The sequence below is a fragment of the Sander lucioperca genome, chromosome 3 (genome assembly GCF_008315115.2).
Source record: "Sander lucioperca isolate FBNREF2018 chromosome 3, SLUC_FBN_1.2, whole genome shotgun sequence".
NCBI lineage: Eukaryota > Metazoa > Chordata > Actinopteri > Perciformes > Percidae > Sander > Sander lucioperca.
In genome coordinates this window covers 26,575,386-26,588,412 of record NC_050175.1, presented here as the reverse complement: position 1 = coordinate 26,588,412, position 13,027 = coordinate 26,575,386, and the positions used below count along the sequence as shown (strand labels likewise).

Genomic DNA, 13,027 nt, shown 5'->3' with positions numbered 1-13,027 from the left:
GGGATCGAACCGCTAATCTTGTGGCTGAAGGACAATCCCATTACCTGAGTGTTTAACACAGGTGCAGATGATAAGTATAACATTTAGTTCCTTATTGTGGTATAATAACATCATCTGTAAAATATAGCATAACATAACATAAGATTTTGGTAACCGCAGAACCAAATCTTATTTAATGAAACACTAAGTAAAACAAAACCTTAAACTAAATTTAACTTCATAGGCACTGATTGCTGTTAAGATTAGAGAGCACCTAAATGTGATGCAAACATAATGTAATGAATTCCACGTGCTTTTCCTGCAATGACATTTAAAAACTACTGCTGTGAAAAGGGCCTACTGTTCTGCTTAGGGCCCCCAAAGGCCTTGAAACGACCCTGACCTTTTCCAGGTGTTTTTAGTTACTGTATCAACACCTGCCCTTTTAATGATGTTTTTTTTTTTGTTCCTTTATTTAGACAGGAAATGGAAGAGAGAGGGGGACAACATGCAGCAAAGGGCCCTGAGCCGGACCCGAACCCGGGCCGCTGACGACGACTGAGCCTACATGGGGCGCGCGCTCTACCAGGCGAGCCAGAGGCCGCCCCAACACCTGCCCTTTTAACCATATGGTCAGAAGCTTTTTGTTTGTATCAAAGATCTCACCATGTGACCTCATGTCAATTGTTCTTGGCAATTTGATTAATTTGCTCCACTCAAGTACAAGCAAAATCTACTTTTTAAGACTTTATTATTTTAGCTTATGTTGTACTCACATGGTGCATATTCCTAAAGAAAGTTTTGTTTGATCACACTACCACAGAGAAATCGACACACTCGAAGCCAGGTAATGTTAATTCAGCATTGGAATACTGTAGCCTATAGAAATTGTGGTCAATATGTGGGCTAATAGCAGCACAAGTCCCCCTAGTGAAGCTGTGGATCACAGAACTAACTGACACATTACACCTAGAGAGAATTAGGGTTATCTTGAAACTGAAGCCATTTATAATAAAAAAAAAAATGTATGGCCCCGATTTATTTCTTTTCATGAACAACACACAAATTGAACACAAACCCAAAAGTAACAGGGTGGGCGGGTGAATGGGTTGTTTGACTGTATATACACCCTCTTCTTTCTTCTTTTTCGCAAAATAAGCCTAGTGAAAAAATTGAAGCAGTTTCCTATTCTGTCAGTTTATTTTGCACTAATGCTTAAAAATAAAAATATTTGAAACAGAAATTGGGGTCGATATGGGCTCCCTACGTTAATCCAGCCAAAGTTTTGTGTGCCTAAAGTGACCTGTCATGTCTGTAGTCAGCTTTTTACTGCAACTAAAGATGTCAGAACGAATTAAATGGTCATGTACAAAAAGGCTACAAACATGAAATGCTAAGTCAATCTACAGTGGATATGATTTTATCGTAATTAAAAAGATAACACCAGGAGGTTTTCAGAAATGACATTTTTGTTGTGTTTTTTCAAGAAAATTTACAGAAGAAGGCCAAAGATGCAGATGTATGAAACCATGTCATATAATCCCTTTAGTACACGTGGCTCCAGCTTCCCCTACTGTACAACATTTCAGAATGTACATTTGATGCATTTAAACGAACGATCCATGCTTTTTATAATTTTGTTTCACTACCGTTGCATTTTGTGTCAATTGGGAAAGATCTATTATTTTTGTAGGCTACTATCTTTCTGCCAGAAAAGCACATGGTCTGTTAGTTAACTAAAAAGACCCCTAGTACTTTTATTTTCTTATTTGTTGTTTTGTTGTTTATATTGTCTCTACCTCAAAGCTGTCAACACTTTCTTATGACAAATGTACAAACACATTTGCCTTGATTGTTTGTATCACTATTGTACAATAAAGAGTTAAAAAAAAAAAAAAAAACATGGTCTTGTTAGTTTCTGTTAAAATGGCATCGAGAGTATTATATTTGTGTTTAGTTGAATGTAGGTTGGACAAAAAAGTAAAGCGTAACCGTATTTTGCTGATTTACATCTTGGTGTACGTGCCATTCTTATTATACATCCATGGTACGTGCATGGATGTATTAGAGAACGGGTACGTGCTGGACATTTGTGCATCATGCATGAAAAAACAGGAAATTGAATAAACGTGGTGACGTCATTGGTGAGCGCCTCTGCTGGCCTTCGAAATGGGCTCGACTCCTTAGCCTTGATTTCTTCAATTGTCCCTCCGCATATCAACTTTTTTTTTAATTAAGAAACGCTTGTTCGCGATGACATTTGGAGGTAAGTCCACAAAACAGAACTATCTTTGATAGACGCATTTCTGCGCATTTCCAAGTTGTTTGTAAGCAGATGTGAGTCGAGCAGGACTTGAGTCAGTTCATGTAGCTAGCTAACTGTGTTAGCTGTGTGGCTAACTAGCCGGAACCTCTGGGCTGGTGCCCAGTGATAAATTATAGTGATAATTAAATTGCCGCATAAACCATTATCTGTCATTTGAACTCACCATCTACGTTTAGTGTTCATGTGCGAAGTGTCATGCTGTCACTTTCCTGTGTTTACGGGAAAATGATGACTCCAAGTTGCGAGCTAACTTTAGCCAAGTCAGCCACTAAGCTATCTAGCTAACAAACACTTTTTAAACACATTTTACAGTATATTGGTTACTCTGAAGTGTAGTGTCAACTGGAAGAAAACTCTGACTTATAACTACATTTATAAAGCAGGGGGTTCATATCTAGTGGTGTTCAGGGGTTTGTTTCAGGAAGCAGCTTTACTGACTTTTCTGGACAACCGTGCTTAGTGAAACCAGGAACCCACTCGAGTCTGTATCATGGAGTGATCACAAGAGAGGCACATTTCAACAACAGGGTAGTTTAAAGTGCTTTAGATAAAACATTAAATGGCAATTAAAAACAAGAGAATAGAAAATAAAAACAAGCTAAATAGAATGGGACAGGTATAAAATACAAGAACAAAGTTACAGTGCAGTGTAAGAAATGAACAATTACTTGATTTAAAAAAAAAAAAAAAAAATGGCTGCGTCAAACATAAGTCCTCAGTCTGAATTTAAAAGAACAGAGTTGCAGGGGACCTGCAGTTTTCTGAGTTTTTTTTCAGATATGTGGTGCATGAAAACTGAACGCTGCTTCTTCATGTTTAGTGGACAGAAAGCAGTGCAGCCCCAGACGACCTGAGAGGTCTGGATGGTTCATAATGTAGCAGAAGATCAGAAATGCATTTTGGCCCTAAGCCATTCAGTGCTTTATAAACCAAAGAGAGATATGAGATACTTTAATTGTGACTGTACAAAGAGATGTTGTTTGAAGCCTGTATATGTCTAATTAAGGATAAAAACAGTGAAGTATAACCCTGAGTATAAGATACAAAATAGAAAATATAAGAAAATAAAAACTGTGCCGACAAAGAATAAAATGTCCAGTACTGGAAGCAACTGGAGCCAGTAATGCAGCATGTTTTGAGAGTTATTGCATACTTGATTGATGAAGAAAAACAAAAAAAACACCAGATGTTCCAAGTTTAATTAATGATAAATAAGCAAATCTGCTTCTTGAAACGTGTCCGATAAATTACTTTAGGACTTAGTGGATCAGTCACAGCTGTACTGCAGCATGTTTTTAATTTTTATGTTGGAATAGAATTAATGTTACGCAAAACCAAGAAGTAATGGTGTCAGTGGTCAGACATGATTTTGCTAGATGGTTGTAGGGTGCTATAGCAGTGGATGTGTGGATCTACATACTGTATGTGTGAGTTCAGTGTAACTAATATGCAGTTTACTTGTACCTACTACTTTCTTGGGTGTACATTTTTTACTAGAATTTCATGATGAACCACATCTTAGCTTTTTACATTGCATAAGGAAAAGCCGACATGCCCTTGTCCCCATTGCACATTTTTGATAATTCAGATGTTGGGGTCTTATGAAGCATGCTGGAAAAGACCATGGTGTTTAAACCTCCGGTGGGTATGTCATTTAAACTCATGCTCTCCAATTTAAGACTTGTTCAAACTCACAGAAGTTTTTAAATCCTAGTTAAGACTTTAAAATTTTCAAATACACCAAATAGGCCTATGTCTGAATTGGCTGAAGTTAGAATCTAAAGAAAAATTTAAATTTGATGGAATTAAAACATTATATTATGTAAACATTATACAGCGTAAAAAAATAAGAGTTGATCAAACTCCTAAATAATTATGATACTGTCAGTGTGAAATAAGGTTTTTCCAACCTCCCAAATAAAAACAAACTACTGGATGTAAAGGAGTCAAGGTATGTGAATGATGGGTAGGAATCACAGGTCTGATGGGCGACTCATATGATACTATGACAAAATGTTGCCCTTGATTACAATTGAATCACTGCACAAGACATTCTGCAGTATGTGTTATATTGCAAGAATTTTTCCACAATATATTATTCAGTGTAACTATAGGGAAAACAAACCAAAAGCAATAAATCACATATTGTCATAACTGTTTAATGGCGTTCTTTCAGTTTGAGAGGTGGCTGTAATGACATGGTGTGTGCTAAAGTGCATGTAGTCAGACGTTTCACACTTGGCAACATAAACTTCTTGCTCCCTTTAACCTCTCTCAGGGAGCATCAGTCAAATGTCAAACAGCCAAAAAGCCGAACAGTTCAGTGTTCAAGTATGTTCTGTAAAGGGACACAGACTAACTCAACAAAATGAGGATTGTTCTAAGTATCTTTTATCTTGGGCAGATGAGGTTTGTATTAGGGCCTGTCTAATGGTTTATTTTTCAAAGAAACCTGTAACAACATTCTCCATCAATTTCTGTCTTTACAGTGACAATGCTATGAGTGTAGCAGCACCATTAAAGCTATAGTTCGTAGTTTCTGTCGCCCCCATGAACAATTCTAAGTAATGACAACAACACTGTCGGCGCTTCCACATGACGCAAGCCTTCGGTGATTGTGCATCACCTCCACCCCTCCTCCAGGCAGTTGCTAGTTGTGTTTATCTTGTCAAATCAAGGAGGACACGGAGGATTTAAAAAAAAAAAAACATGGATTCTTCAGAAGAGGTAATTGTAATTGTTATGTCCTCTTCGTCTCCAAAGCTGAACGCTGTTGTCCTTTCTCAGCAGGGACATAAAACGCATCACTCAAAGCTGCTGCGTGCGAATGTCGCCGGACTATACCATTTTGTAAACATAGCCATACTGAGAAATACAGAGAGTATTATAGTATTATTATTGTATCAACTCATTTGCCAATGGCTTGAATGTAAAAGACATTTATAAATATGAAATAGTCACGCACTATAGCTTTAATGCTTTCCATCCTGAAACTATTGATCGTATCACTATTGTTTTCATCTAACTCAACATGTATATTAATCATTTTAGTGCCATTGTGATGGGAAAATATGCAACCTAGGTATAAAAAATGTAATGCGCAGCACCCGTGTGCTTATAGATCCTTTGCTTTTTGTTCTTTGTTCCAGGAGAATTGGCAGACAAGGTCAGCCAGGTGATTTCACAACTGGTTCCTGTGCGGGCTGACTGGCTTGCAAGTTTCAGTTCCTGTGCAGTACAGTAAAGCCACTCGCTTGGTCAGAGGATTGCAATGAAACAAGCTCAGGAGCGGAACCAGGAGTGCCTGCCTCCTAAGAAGAGGGACCTCCTAGTTAGTAACAGCAGTGGAGCTGGAGGGACAGTAGGAGTTGGGGCTGCTGGAGGTGGTGGTAGTAGTGGTGGTGGCAGTAGTGCTGGTGGTGGTGGTATTGGAGAAGATGAAGTGGTGTCCATCCAGAACTCTGCGGCCAACAGTGACACTCAAGGAGGGACCCCATCTGGAGAGTGGCTGCGCACTCAGCCAGGGCTTCATTATGGAGTGGATAATTCTGATGGTATACCAGCAGTGCCAGTTGACCAGTACGGTATGCTCTACAAAGTGGCTCTTCCATCTGTTACCTACTCGCCTACTAGTCTTCACCCAGTGTTAAGCCACATCTCTCCAGCCTACACTGTACACTCTCCTCTCCTGCAGCATCCAGGCCTTTCCTATCCTCCTCTTGGGTATGCCCAGATCCCTCATTCCTCTCTCCAGTTTGTTAGTTCCCCTTATGCAGCGGTACCTTACGCTCTAACCCCTGGCTTTGTCCCGGGATCATTAATCTCTCCCTCAGGCACCATTCCTCAGCCCCATGCTGTGTCCCACCTTGTTCCCTATCCATCGGTCATACAGGAAGGTGTTGTTTCCCCACCTCCCCAGGCCCAGGTAGCTGCTCATACCTTTGCCAAAGTTGCCGTATCCAGCGGTGTCCCGCTGATGCTGCCTTCAGAGCAAGCTGCCCAGCAGCACCTTGGTACACTAGGAGTAATGCCCGCAACAGAGCTCAGCTCTCGGGGGTTGTCTGTCTTCTATCACCCTCAGGGCGCCAGGGCTGCCTCCAGAGACCCACACAGTGCCCAGCAGGAGAATGAACCAGAGATGAATGGAGGTGATAAAGAGCAGGGAGCTAGGGAGGTTGTACTTGATTCAGCCTACACTGCCAGAAATACACGTCTGCTGCAGGTAGCATCCAACTGTGCAGCCCAGGAATATAGCCAAGACAGAGGCCTGCTGAACCGAAGGCTGGAAGAGAGGAGCTCACCTGGCCAGCGCAGCACTCCAGACAGCGACCTGGAGGTAAGAAACACTGATGGCCTCCTAATTTGACTTTTGACTCCTGGTAATCTCTATTCCCAAATTCTAATTTTTAGCCGATAAACGGGTGATAGAAACATATAAATGCAAACCCTTTATCTTGGTAAGGGATTAAAGATAACCCAATTAACACTTCTAAATACACAGGGGGCAGGTAATATATATGATTTTCCTTCTCCCTGCTCCTTTTTGATCATGGAATGTGTATAATATTATATTGCAGCTCATGTTTTGTGAACAATGTTAAAATTTGAGATGGAGAAACCAGATTACTTGTTCATTTAAACTAGGGCTGGGCGATATGGCAAAAAATATGATCACGATAATTTTTTCCATATTGATCAATATCGATATTTATCACGATATATAATTTGATAATGCTGCCAGGTTGAAGAGTATCCTGATAATGACTGAAGCCTGAAGAAACCAGAGGGTTTATTAGTTAAACTTTAGAATATAGTTTATTAACATAAAAAATAGAATAACATAATGTAACATTGAACTGTGCAAACATGGCTTGGTTTAGAATATGTGTGATAAAAGAATATATTGAATAACATCTAAATGTAAACATTTAACTTTACAAACATGCTTTATCTGCCTTAACAAAACAGTACAAGTTAGTAATGTAAATGCAAATAATGTAAATAAAACTAAAAGCTGTGACTACTATCACATTCACTTTTCATATGGGGCAATGGTTGCAAAAGACGACACGATTGATTGTTTTTAAGCCCCGCTAGTGCTGCTAACAGCAGAAGAACCACTAGGACGTTGGACAAAACTTGTGGGCAGACTAACGTTAACATGGGCCCGCATTTTCAAACTATCGCTGTGTTCGCTGGGATGGTACCTTTTCAACTGACAGAAAAGATTGGTTGTGTTTCCCGTCTTGGTCGACACCGACCGACGGCATATTTTGCAGACCGTGTTAATCTGCGTTTCGTCGCTTTTGAGATATCCAAACCACTTCCATATAATTGACGTTTATATTGACTGTTACCTTTTTTGTCAATAATTTCCTCAGCTTTGGATGATGATGCAAGTGCACTTTCACCGTCGCTTTCGTGCCCATGCCCCTCGGTTCCACTCATTTCTTCACCGCCGGTAGCTCAAACAATGCTCTGCGTAGGAGCAAGGGGGTAAGCCTCTCCTCGCACCGCGAACCTCCTATGGCGCCATTTTAATGCTACAAAGCCATCACCTCCCGTTAGCATTCCATTTACTGCCATTCATTTTGGCGCCACTTTGACAGCAAATAACTTTACATCTGAAGCATTTAAAGACTATTTGTCCATTGTTTATTTCTAAAGAAACACAACACTGTATAAAAGGCTCCATTACCTTGTACCTCACGTTATGGCTCCGTAGCAGGCGTTTTTGTAAAAATAGGCTAACGATTGTGTCATAACCACGCAACTTACTGTCGCATAGTAGAGGAATTACCGTATAGTACAGGAGAAGCGCGCAGGCAGTTTCGTCTCACATTAGCTGTTTAAGTGTAATTACTAATGTTAACTAGCATTTCAGTTAGCAATAATTAGCCTGTGCCTATGTTATCTCCTTACATATACCTACGCTCTCCGTCTCTGCAAGATTGGGAATGATTGAGATTTCTCTTGGCACAGCTACCAGAAGACTTACAACTTTCAGACAGGTTGCTCATGGCACATTTACGTCGTCTCTCTCAGTTGGAGGCTGCGCAGTAACGCTAGCCATCACCAGAAAAGTGCTTCTATTGGCCTTCACTGGTCTCCGCCCAGAGCAACGGGATCTGTTGGTCCATTCTTATATACAGTCTATGGCGTGTACTTTGACGGGCAAGCCAAAAACTTCTTCTTCTATTGACGTTTTTTGGCGGTTGGCAAACAACTTTTGGTGCGCAATACCGCCACCTTCTGAAATGGAATGGCGTTTATTTCTGCTGTGTGATAGGCTGTTAGATCTATCCAAATCGAGTAAAATATGTCCAAGTTAATCATCGTTATCGACCGGAATTTTTATTGCGATCCCATATTGAGATCGTTTTATCTCCCAGCCCTAATTTATACCCTTATTTACTTTCTTAAACATTTTTCGAGTGTGCACATGTAAATGAAAATACCCCGGATAAGGGAAGAAGTATCAATAGATACAAAGAAAATCATCATCATTCAACATTGCAAGCAGCAGCATGACTAAAGGGCAATATTTACAATCCTCATGTTGATTAAGAAAACATTTTTTTCTTTATAGCATTTATAGAGTCAGAAATACTTCAACACAATGAAAAATAACACTAACAAGTAACTATTATCAAATGCTTTTTATTAGTGTAATAATAATTTGAGTTCGTTTTTAGAAATTTCAGTGGCTGTGGCACTCTAAAATTAACACGTAAAATGTAGTCTTAACTTCTTTCCTTTATTGTGTGCTGTGGGTCTATAGGTAATTGGGCATCACTCACAGCCACAATTGCCACTTTGTGCCAAAGCTGTTATCTGTGGTTGCATGGAGATGCTCAGTGAAGCCCTCAGTACTTCTTTTGTGATGGTGTGAAGGAAAATGAAGAATGTTGATTCCTAAATAAGTCAAATTGTTTTTGTCCTGGTTTGTGCTGGCTGGCATGATTAACGGCAAAGTACTTATTTCAATCAACCAAATAGGGAGAAATGCTAACAATACCAAATAATAATAATAAACCCAGAATGCCATTTTTCTTTTTTAGCTACAAAAAAGGACGTCAACAAGCTATAAATGGCCTCTATATGGTTTACATGTGGCCACCTATTTGGGTAGTCAAAATGTTTCTGTTGTCTCCCTTTTCTGGAAAAAACAATCTTCCTGTCTGTTAGAAAAGCTGATGAGAAGAGTGATGTTAAGGCATATCACGCATCATTAGAAATTGTGTGTTGGAGTGAGTTTGAGGCTCGAAGGATGAGATGGTTAAAATATATTTATTTACTGAGCTAAACGGATATTTCATACTTGCATGCTGTAATTCAGGCTGCTGCGGTGGGAAATCATTTGGCTGTCTTGTTGGAAGTTGTCACAAGCCATTTATAAATTTTGTGTGTTTCAGCAAAATTAAAAGTTTTCTGATTAACACTTAATTCCTTTAATCAACTTCCAGGTACAGCATGTGGTTGGTCGTTTTGCTTCCTCTAGCCAAGGTGGAGTGCGGAAAGAGGTGTCCTTTGCTCCCTTAAACCTCTCTCAGGGGGCCCAGAGAACCAGAGATGTCCATGGAGAGTCCGGCCGGACTGCGTACGCGGCCCAGACTGTGAGTTACAATGATCCCAGAGTCTCCGGTCTCCAGCAGCAAACAGGACAACCAGGCCATGCTGTCATGCTTGCCAACGGGCAACCAGTTCTTATTCCCTTGGAGTATCACCTGCAGCATCAGCCCCAACCACCACAGCAACACTACCCAGGACAGGCTAATGATGCCTCACCCAGCCATGCCTCTACCACCATGGCCTCCCCTAACCCAAGCTTTAAAGCCTCTGACTCTTCAGCCAGAGTGTGCCTCCTTGAAAGGGCGGAGTTGACCACAGCTCAGCAGCAGCTCCCCCAGCAGCCTCCTCTCCAGCCTACAGCAGATGTGACTCGGGCCTTAGCTTCAAGCCTCGCTCCTGCCTCGACTCCCTCCAACCCGTCACACTTCATGAAGGGAGCCATTATCCAGCTGGCCACTGGGGAACTGAAGCGTGTGGAGGATCTGCAGACTCAGGACTTTGTGCGGAGCGCTGAGGTGAGTGGGGGGCTCAAGATTGACTCCAGCATGGTGGTGGACATCCGTGCCAGCCAGCAAAGACCAGGCCTTGTGTCGCTTCACTTCACTGTGGGGGAGCAGCAGAGCAAAGTGACCATCGATGTGCCCCCGGAGCACCCCTTTTTTGTGTTCGGGCAGGGCTGGTCGTCCTGCAGCCCTGAGCGCACAGCCCAGCTCTACGGCTTGGCCTGCCATCATCTGCAAGTAGGAGACGTGTGTGTGTCCATCACCCTGCAGCAGCAGCTTCAGCCACAGCAGCAGAAACAACCACAGCACCATCATTCACAGCAACAACAACAACAGCAGAACCTGTCCAGGACTTTGAGCAAATCCAACGCTACACCAGGACCTGGTCACCAGCTCATGGGGCCCCCTGCCCCTCAGCAGTCACGGCCTCCGTCTCATTTCAGGCTAGACCGCATCCACAGAGAGAGACAGAGGGATGGGGAAAAAGATGCGCTCGATAAGGAGGAAGCCACACATTTAGGGGTTGTTGGGCACCCTGAGACGCCCATCAGACCAAGTAGGACCTCAGCAGAGCATCCAAGGAGCCAGAGCAGTTACCACTTGCACACAGAGGGCTCTGCTTTTGCAGGAGCAGGGACGGGAGCAATGCAGGCTGCGCTAGGTGCTTCTCAGAGGCGCTGGTCCTCACCTGGCCTCCAAAGATACAGTATGAAGGGAGACGAAGGGCCACGCCCTCAATTAAGCACCTCCGGCCACACAAGGCCCTCTTTCATACCCCAGGAGGTCAAACTGTCCATTGAGGGGCGCTCTAATGCAGGGAAGTAGCATCACATTTGGTAGCAACTATAGAATAGACTGCCACGAGTAAGAATGAGTCTGACAAGGAGAGAAAGAGGAAAAAAGAGTGCGAATGTAGCCTCAGAATGTATGAGATTTTGCACACCTAAAATATACAAAAATACAAGATCTTTGTCTATCTGGTGAGAAGTTTTGGTTTGGTCTGGTTGTTACTCAGCCAAAGAATACAAGCCTGTGGATTCACAGCCAGCTGAGGTCTGACAGGGACAGCTGAGTAGAACGTATGTAGCGGATGAAATGCTTACTATAGTCCTTGCACACTGCATTTCTCTTCCTCCCTCCCTCCTTTGTCGCCACTTCCTCATACCTATGCTTGGAGGTTACCATCGCATTCAGAACACTCTTGCTTCCTTTTTGACCAAACCATCTCTTTGAAAGACCAAGGACTACAAAGAATGTGTTTGTAGCACAGTGAAGCTACCCACTCTGCAGGTTCTGATGTATTTAAAAGATCCCAGCCAGTGGTCTTTTATCTCCATTCCTAAGATCCTGTTTCCTTCAAAAGCATTTGCCCAAAAAAGAGTGGAGTTGCTGACATCAGCGGCTCCTGCGGTGATGTTGGCACTGTTTGCGCTAACTGTCGGTGTATGTTACATTATGCTTCTCTGGCAGGAGTCTTCTGCTGTCAGCAGGCGTACTCTGGTACTCTGGCCGGTCTGCAAAGAATAGGATCCTCTCTCAGGCCAAGTGTGGCACGTCCCACTTGTCTTCAACAATCAAAATAGTGATAAATCAATCAGTGTGTCTGTTCAGCAATCATTTTTCACAAAAAAAAAAATCTGCTCATGCCCTTTGGTTTAGGCTGAGGGCCCTAACGTGTGTGAGTGTGTTTGCATACATGATTGGAATAATTTCTTGTTCTCTATGATAACTAGAGATATCTTGCATTCCAGTATCATCATTGGGGATATCCATCACTTAGTGTTTAATTTTTTCTCCTTAGAGAATCACTTCATCCTGAGCGACACCCTCCCTCCTCCTTACTATACCTCAAAGCTTTCCCGAACCAGACTGGTGACTTTTAATGCAATTATAAATGATTTAATTAACGGAGGAGGCACTGGCTGGTCATCATCAAAGCTACCTGTGGGAATGAGACATTACCCTGATACATCAGCGGCTGCAGGCCAATTTAGCCTACAGGCTCTGACACACCAACCCGACGGCCGACCCGTCGGCAGAAAAGGCAGTCGGACCGATTAGTCGGCTCTCGTCTCAAAAACGTGCCTCGGAACACACCGAAGCGACGCCGACTTGAGTGTACGTTCTGCGCGTGCGCGAGACGTAATACGTCTCCATAACAGCAGGCAGTGCTAATCTGTATTGTCGGCCAAAAAATTTAAACCGGAAATGACGGAACATCTCTCTAGACCTAGTAAACACAGAGCACATTGTCGTCAGTCATTGTTTTCATCAGAGTGTTGATAGTAGTCAAGAAGGATCGTTGTTGTCATTACTCGCTGAACGGAAGAAAATACGATGGCTAGTAATAAGAAGATACTGGTGTTGTCAGCTCTCGGGCTTCTTCTTGTGAAAGAAGCACCGATTCGCCAGTCGAGTGCTAGCACTCCACCAATCAGATTGGTCATTGAGTCCGACTGCCCACTGGCCGATTCAATAAGTCAAATCGGCCAAAATGGATGCTGACGGCTCCTCCGACTGACGACGGCACAGAACACACCGAACAGACTCGAGTCACCGACCTCGCCAGACTGTCCGATGGTCAATAATCGGGTTGGTGTGTCAGAGCCTTAAAACCCCAGAGGAGTGGAATGGCCTTGTTGTTTTC

At 42.5% G+C, this 13,027-nt stretch overlaps 1 protein-coding gene across 1 annotated transcript; it reads left to right on the top strand.

Moving 5' to 3' along the window:
• The first annotated feature begins 2,121 nt into the window (after positions 1 to 2,121).
• atxn1l (ataxin 1-like) lies at positions 2,122 to 12,016 on the top strand. Its single transcript, XM_031276576.2, has 3 exons — positions 2,122 to 2,245; positions 5,455 to 6,641; positions 9,772 to 12,016. The coding sequence occupies exons 2-3, from the start codon at positions 5,577 to 5,579 to the stop codon at positions 11,203 to 11,205; spliced, it is 2,499 nt and encodes an 832-aa protein (XP_031132436.1). The 5' UTR covers positions 2,122 to 2,245; positions 5,455 to 5,576; the 3' UTR covers positions 11,206 to 12,016.
• The last annotated feature ends 1,011 nt before the right edge of the window (positions 12,017 to 13,027 follow it).

Coding starts and splice junctions, on each gene's coding strand:
- atxn1l (XM_031276576.2), top strand. CDS start 5,577: ATGAAACAAGCTCAGGAGCGGAACCAGGAGTGCCTGCCTCCTAAGAAG. Junction 6,642..9,771: donor CTCCAGACAGCGACCTGGAG/GTAAGAAACACT, acceptor ATCAACTTCCAG/GTACAGCATGTGGTTGGTCG.